Source organism: Vicia villosa, linkage group LG7 (assembly GCF_029867415.1).
Source record: "Vicia villosa cultivar HV-30 ecotype Madison, WI linkage group LG7, Vvil1.0, whole genome shotgun sequence".
In the NCBI taxonomy this organism is placed as follows: domain Eukaryota; kingdom Viridiplantae; phylum Streptophyta; class Magnoliopsida; order Fabales; family Fabaceae; genus Vicia; species Vicia villosa.
The window spans coordinates 111,923,989-111,931,852 of NC_081186.1; the positions used below are offsets into that span (position 1 = coordinate 111,923,989).

General features: G+C 35.1%; 1 protein-coding gene across 2 annotated transcripts; it reads right to left on the bottom strand.

Moving 5' to 3' along the window:
• Positions 1 to 5,119: 5,119 nt before the first annotated feature.
• On the bottom strand, positions 5,120 to 7,392 carry LOC131618293 (jasmonoyl--L-amino acid synthetase JAR6-like). 2 transcript variants are annotated; one of them, XM_058889546.1, is made up of 4 exons: positions 7,365 to 7,392; positions 6,841 to 7,117; positions 6,637 to 6,738; positions 5,120 to 6,512 (listed from the first exon to the last, which is right to left on the bottom strand). In XM_058889546.1, the coding sequence occupies exons 1-4, from the start codon at positions 7,390 to 7,392 to the stop codon at positions 5,180 to 5,182; spliced, it is 1,740 nt and encodes a 579-aa protein (XP_058745529.1). In that variant the 3' UTR covers positions 5,120 to 5,179. The 2 variants fall into 2 exon arrangements, with proteins under 2 accessions (XP_058745529.1, XP_058745530.1); XM_058889547.1 differs by lacking the exon at positions 7,365 to 7,392 and having other exon boundaries at positions 6,841 to 7,133.
• Positions 7,393 to 7,864: the final 472 nt, after the last annotated feature.

Here is a 7,864-nt window from a genome sequence, read left to right on the forward strand (position 1 = left end):
TGGAGTAAACAAGCTCAATGGGTTTAAGGAGATAAAATCTCGGGATTGCATCATCATTAGCATACATACATACGCATTAGCATACGCATATCATCTAGTGCATTTACACATCACAAAAAGCCCAATTTCTATTGGCAGTCCAAACCATCATTAAACCCAGTTCCCGTCTGGTAATCAGTTCCCGTCTCACTATTACATCAAAATTCGAATCATACTACAAAAGCCTAGTTTCCAACCCTCGTGTTGTGATTGGTGTATTTTCACCGACCCTCGAGTCGTGAGTCTCCGAACAGGTGAATCTTTTCCATGCAGGTAAGTTTGCTAGAACTATAGCAGGCGATCACTCTTATGCAGGTACGCTTGTCAGAACTATGGCAGGTAATTCCTTTGGTGCAACTGAATTGTCCGAACTAGGACAGATGATCCTATTGGTGCAGGTGAACTTGCTAGAACTATAGCAAGCAATCCTATTGGGGTCCACAAACTACAAGTAGCTTACCAGCACTATGGTAAGTGAGAGATATAAACTGCGAGTAGCTTACCAGCACTATGGTAAGTGAGAGATACAAACCGCGAGTAGTTTACCAGCACTATGGTAAGTGAGAGATATAAACTGCGAGTAGCTTACCAGCACTATGGTAAGTGAGAGATACAAACTGCAAGTAACTTGCCAGAACTATGGTAAGTGAGAGATATAAACTGCGAGTAGCTTACCAGCACTATGGTAAGTGAGAGATACAAACTGCGAGTAACTTGCCAGAACTATGGTAAGTGAGAGATACAAACTGCGAGTAGCTTATCAGCACTATGGTAAGTGAGAGATACAAACTGCGACGTAGCTTGCCAGAACTATGGTAAGTGAGAGATACAAACTGCGAGTAGCTTATCAGCACTATGGTAAGTGAGAGATACAAACTGCGACGTAGCTTTCCAGAACTATGGTAAGTGAGAGATACAAACTGCGCATAGCTTGCCAGAACTATGGTAAGTGAGAGATACAAACTGCGATGTAACTTGCCAGAACTATGGTAAGTGAGAGGTACAAACTGCGAGTAGCTTACCAGCACTATGGTAAGTGAGAGGTTCACAAAATGCGAGTAGCTTACCAGCACTATGGTAAGTGAGAAGTTCACAAACTGCGAGTAGCTTACCAGCACTATGGTAAGTGAGGGGTTCACAAACTACGAAGACTTACTAGAACTATAGTAAGTAGGGGTTCACAAACTGCGGAGGCTTGCTGACCATAGCAAGCCAATTACACAACCAACAGAAGGTCCTCGCTATTCCTTTTCAGGAGCCTTTTCAGGCAGTCTTCTTTAAAGCGTATTCCATCCTTTCTAGGAGCTTTTCCAGGCATACAAGATTTTTAAACCGTTCTTCAATTGGGTTTATCACGTTAGTCCCTCGGCAGTGATATCTTCCAAAACATCATCAACAAACAATCAAAGGTGCTATCTTTCTTTTTAGAATTACTAACATACTTCGATTAACGTAACTAACAATCATGCATCATTTCAACTAACTAACCTCATTCCTACATTACGCATATACATACATGGCTCTCATTTATTTTGAGAAGCGCACTGCATCATGCATCATGCATCATAAACATTGCATAAAAACAAGGTTGCCTTTTCAGGCCACGCTACGATTAAAATACGTAGCTCTTGAAAAAAAGAGCATCTGCTCCAAAAAAAAAAAAAAGAAAGAATGGTATCTACCTTGGGTGGCATCTGTAAGCCCATCTCCTACAGAATTTTTTCCCATGCAAATTTCAGGGCATTTCAGTGTCCAATCATCTTCTACCTTTAGATCATGATAGGCAGACGTGCCTATCTAATTCTTCAGGTTTAAGAAGATTGAACAGGGGCAGCTGTCATACCCCAAAATTTGCCCGATGAAAATCTACGTCTATTAATTCATCAGTGGTATTAAAATAAGGGTCATGGGGTTTAAACATCTCTATTGTTAAACTCATTCTCTTATAAACCGTTTTGAGTCAAAGCAGGGGTGTAATAAACAGGTATTTGGGCCCAACCAGTTGGCCCAATTTATCTGTAGAAGGTTTGTTTTCTTTTATAATAATTAATCAATATTTATTTTATTGTTATAATTTTACTAAAACCATTATTATTTATTAATATTAGGATTTAGTATTATTATTAAACAGTTGAAATAATATTATGATTATTATTCGGATTAAAGTTATTATTATTATTAGGATTAGAATAATCAGTATTTTATTTTAGGTTAATATTATAAGTATATTAATTTTGGGTTATTAGGTTGATTGGATACCAGGCCCACTAGCAACCCTAACCTAATTTGTAGATGATAAAAGGACTTTTTTTCTAATCCTGGAGGGGGCGAAAAAAAAAGAGAAGAGAGGCCAATTTTGATTCAGGGGAGATTCTCACGTTCTGACTCCACACACATACCTATCACTCTCATTGTATATATTTTCACACACAGATAAGCATCATTCACGCAGTACATATACTCTTTTGAATCACAAAGAAAGGGAGGCTTAATATATATATATATTCTCCATCCATATTACTAACAGCAAAGGAAAAGACAAGTACCTAATGCTAAGTTTTGTGAAGTTAACCGCATAATACACATAAATGTCATTTGGCAAGTTTTGTTGTTTTGTTATGTTTTGTTTTCAGATGACAATATCAGGCCAATAGCGTGACAGCGTCATCTTCACCATCGCCGGCAACCGCTGACCAAAATCTCCGACGCTTTTAAGTAATTTTGCAGGGAGAAAGAAAAGAAGAATAAACGTCTCCTCCACCGTCATAATCAAAGTCGCCGCCACCGGAGATCCACTTCAGATCGCGCCGCCGTCAGCCTCCGCGCAACAATCACGAGCGCCGCGACTCACCGATTCGACCACGCAACAGCCACCGCACACCGCCAAAACGACCCCACGCACGGCCACCTCATCGATCACAAGCCAGGCCACCGTGAACCGTTTCGGACGAAACTCGGCCATCATCGAACAGCACCGCCAAGATCCTTTGCACCACCGTCACGGTGTTTGCTTTAATTTGCTTTGGGTTTGATTTTTGTTTCTACTTTTTCTTTAATGTTGCTTTGATGTATCCTATCGTACTACTGACTGTTGCTAAAGTGATTTTTGAGAATTTGTGTATTAGTTTTTTTATGAGAGAATAGGGAAAGAGATGAAGAAGTTTAAAATGAGAAGGCCATGTGTCAATTGGTAATTGGCTACTATAATTGGTGGAAAAGTCAAAAAAATCTCAAGCTAGAAGCAAGAAGATGAAGGCTACGTAACGTTAAGCTTTCTTTCTTCTTCTTTATTTTTGTTTGTTTCTCTACATTAATTATTATTATTGTTGAATGATTATACTATTAATTTTTATTTTCAATTTAATTATTGTAGTTTGGTTTTAGAATATGTTTTTAATTAATTATGTGAATTCAAATAATTTTGATTATTGGATCTAATGAGTGGTTTACTTAGTATATCTTGTTTTTAAAAGCAAAAATAAAAAGATTAATTTTAATTCAATTGACTCTTATTAATTCTCTCCTTGACCCGACTGAAGCTATCAGTCGCTTTAGACGAGAGATAAAAATACACAAATTAAAACACCTCTAATTTGCTGCCCGCGACGATCAATCTATTGATCTGAGTAACCAGCAATGCCCCTTAATCCGTTAGCTATACTGACCAAATCTATTGGTCATCGCATCTAACGGTGCCATATCAAATCAGGGTTGTACGCCCCAAAACTTAAAATATTCAAAACGCTTCAAATCAAACTACGGATTTTCATCCTAATTCAAAAACTGCGAAACGGTAATTCAAAATACCGTCGACACATTCAACTCTATTTCTAAGGCGTACAACCTTGTCCCCGAACTACGTTGACTCTGATTCTCCATAAGGAGATACGTAGGCACTTGGCAACAAGGCGAGTCCCCCTCCCTAAAATCTCAATTTTCCCCTATTCAATTCCTTAGCTATTAAACCTTATTTTTTAGCCATAAAACCTTTACTTTAGATTCAAAGCCAATAGGAAAGGGTTGAGGGTGCCTAACACCTTCCCTCGACCTGATTATAATAACTTACCCCGATCTCTAAACTGCGTAGGGTTTCCTATTCGCCCTTCAGAATAGGTGGCGACTCTAAAAGCTAAATTTTTAAGGCAGGTTGCTACAGTGATCATTAGTTTATCCATATAATAGTCTAATGATTTAATGTTATTCTACTTCACAATAAAACTTGACTAAGGATACTCTAAGAATATGTTAAATGGGATCTCCTAATCAAGTCACACTTAATGCTTCATCAATCCTTAGTTGTCCAGTGGTGATTGACGCTGGACTTGGTAGCGAGGACCACAGTTCAATCCTCTGTAGCTGCGATCGGGAGGTGGACGGAACCACTTGATGCTAGAATTGAACCTCGAATCGTATTAGTCAATCCAGTGGGCCAGATACTGGTGGTGAAAACCAAAAAAACAGACATAATAAAGAAACTTCTTATTATTATTAATGGATAATTTGATAAAAGTACCAAGTTCTAATTAAATTATTGACCTCTAGGGCTTATACTAACCATCTTGTAACACTTTTTAAGCTGACTCATTTATAAATCATGTCTTCATGGGTCCAATCAAAGTTCGCCCACTAAATATATATTACGATTAAAAAAAGGGTTAAATATGTTGTTGGTCCCTATAAATATCTCAATTTTGGGTTTTAGTCCCTATAATAAAAATTGACTTTTAGTCCGTATAAAATTACTTTTGCCCGCAGTTTTAGTCTGTGTATATGAACTAAAATTGTATGAAAAAGTAATTTTATAGGGACTTAAAGTCAATATTTTTTTATAGGGACTAATAGTCATTTTTAGTAATTTTATAGTGACTAAAAACATATTTAACCCTTAAAAAAATTTTAAAATGATTTTAATTTCTTCAATTTTATTATTACTTGTATTATATGGACATAAAAGGTACATTTGTATGATCTTTCCATTTTATTTTGGCAATCATGACATTTATTGACTCCAATTCAATTAAACAGTCTTAATTCTCTTACCAACCAATCATGTAGACTTCTTCTATCCACAATTATTGTCAACCACATATTTAAATAATTTATCAAACTGATAATTTTATTTTTCTCTAATTGAAATAAATCAATTAAAAGCAGTACTAACATATCTCTTGACAACATTTTTCAACAAAATTTGCAACATTGTGGTGTTTGTAGAACCAACACACCTAGGTGTCTTGAACTGACTCACAGGTACACCTCTTTCAACTTGGCTCTCAAGAATCTTTTGGAATGTCCCTTTCCCAACAACTCGGAGTTCAAGAGCCTCAATACCTTTGCAATTTCTATAGAAAATATAAGCTGGATCAATAAAAGACTTGTCCAAACAATTGCAACACTCACACAACACTTCATCACTTGTTTCACCACTAATTTCCCAGAAGATAACATAGTGTCCTGGCTCTGTGGATAAATCAATGTAGCTAGTATAGTCAATCACCTCTATTTTCTCCTCAGCTAAAAACTTGGATGCATTTTCTACTGATAATTGCAAATCAATCTCACTATGCTTATCAGTGGTTATTGTAAGCAAAAGACCGCTCCTACGCATATACTTGATTTCTGGAGTTGAGTTATGGAACCCCATAACCTTTACTACATCTCCTAACCTATACCTGTATAAACCTGCAGGATTGGTTAAAACAATCTCATACTCCTCACCAATCTTGACATCAGTTAAACCAACTGGCTCGAGTTCTAACCTAGTTCCATCAAGTTGTATCAATGGAATAAATTCAAAGTATGCAACTTGTGGAAGAACAACATAAGTAGCAAATTCTGGAGCTACTTTCGGATTCACGTTCGAACCGATCCAGCCTTCAGAAGAACCATACTCAGAAGTTAATAAAGGAACTTCTCCAGCATAGTGTCTCAATTTTTTCAAATAGGGTTCCATTGCACCTGTCATAATTGCTTGAATGTACTTAACATTAGGAAAAAGCTCTGGTATCAACCCATACCAGTTTCTTAATCCTTTGCATTTCTTGTGGATCAAGTTAGCTAGTTCAGGATTCGGTTTCAACAATTTGGACATAGCAATTCTAATGGAAGGAACGGTGATTCTGCTGCTAAGAACGCCTTTTTTTATATCATTAACAAGTTCTTCCCAATCTTTTTCAAATGTTCTGAAAGCATAGATAATACTGTGTGCAAATGTTGATGAAATTGATTGAACCTCTTCTCTAAAAAGTAGTCCACATAAGATGTGGCAGTAAAGTGATTGCTGAAAATCAGGACTGAAAATTACATCATCTGGACTGCAACTTGGAGATTTAAGTGCTTGCATTGCATTCTTGTATCCTGGATTTCCGAGTACATTCGATGTGGCTGTTCCTAGTATCACGCCCCCTTTTTTTGGTGGTGCATTGTTGCCATAGATAAAGCTTAAATCCTTTCCATCTTGGATTGGAAAATCTCTATAAAATGAATGTTTGTTAGGTTTTGTAAGTTCAAAGTAATGCCTAGTGCACAACATGTATTGGTGTCCGACATCGATTTGATATTAAAAAATTAAAGTGATTTATTGATAATGAATAATACCTGTTCCTAAAAGCAAAAGAGGTTTGATATATCTGTACTGTGGTTTTAAACAATTCATCATTCCATGGAATACATTTTCGATTTCCTTGACTAGTGCCAGAACTGCAAAAACATAACACTTTTTCAAATTAAAAAACTTCTAACCATTTCAAATTCAAATGAGAAAATTTACTATTGGAGTAAGAATATTTCTCTTCTTCATACCTTAAGGATATAACTCTGATTGGTTTTCTAGTGAGAATAGGAGAAACATCTCCATCAACTATTCTTTGGATATGAAGCTCTAAATCTTTGTATGTGACCAATGGAACACAAGCCTTGAAACTTTCAGGATCGGTTCTTCCATTAAGTCCTAAACTTTGCAAATATTCGGTTGATGCATTTTCTTCCAAAATCTTTCTCAATGTTTCTTTTTGAACATTCTCAGCATCTTTTGTTATCCTCTCAAATTCTTCAATCACTTTTTCAAAGTCAATTTTTTCTACTTCTTTCCCCATCTTCTCACTCCTTAACCTATTATGAACAAAAACAAACAATAAAATATAACGTGTTATTCAATTATGAAGTAAAATGAGTGTATGTATGAGTGTGTGTTATGAGAAAGAGAGGAACTCACACAAGTTTGTTTCAGATAAGAAAAAGAAAGAGAAAGTTGTTGGTGTCAAGTTTCACCTCAATGTGCAATAGTATTTATAGGCAACTTTAAAATTACTTCACAGATTCATAGCTGCTTAGTTTTTTTAAAAAAAATTTCATTATTTAACTTGATAGTTATCCTTTCTTTTTTCAACTGATACTATGTTAGTTTATTAATATTATATTAGTTGAGTATAAAAAAAATAGTATAATCTATAATAATATTATATAATATCAATATTTTATTAACTTCCCCATAACTTTTCTCCCTTCTATTAACTTCCATATTAACTCACATGTTGTATTTTTTAAAATAAAATGTTTTAAAAAAATATCACTTATATTTTCATAGATGTATAGTAAAATAAACAGACAAACACGTGAGTGTATGTCTGGAGCTAGTATATTTATAATATTGTAACACTCTTTCAAGTTGAATTTTATTTGATTTTTAGTTATATATTATAATTGTTTTTTTCTTGATAAATTAAAAGAATATTAATTTTAATAAATTTTCTTTTCTTAAACATTAGAATAATTTATAATATTTTATAATATACTCAAATTATTAAATTATAATTATTCTTAGCGA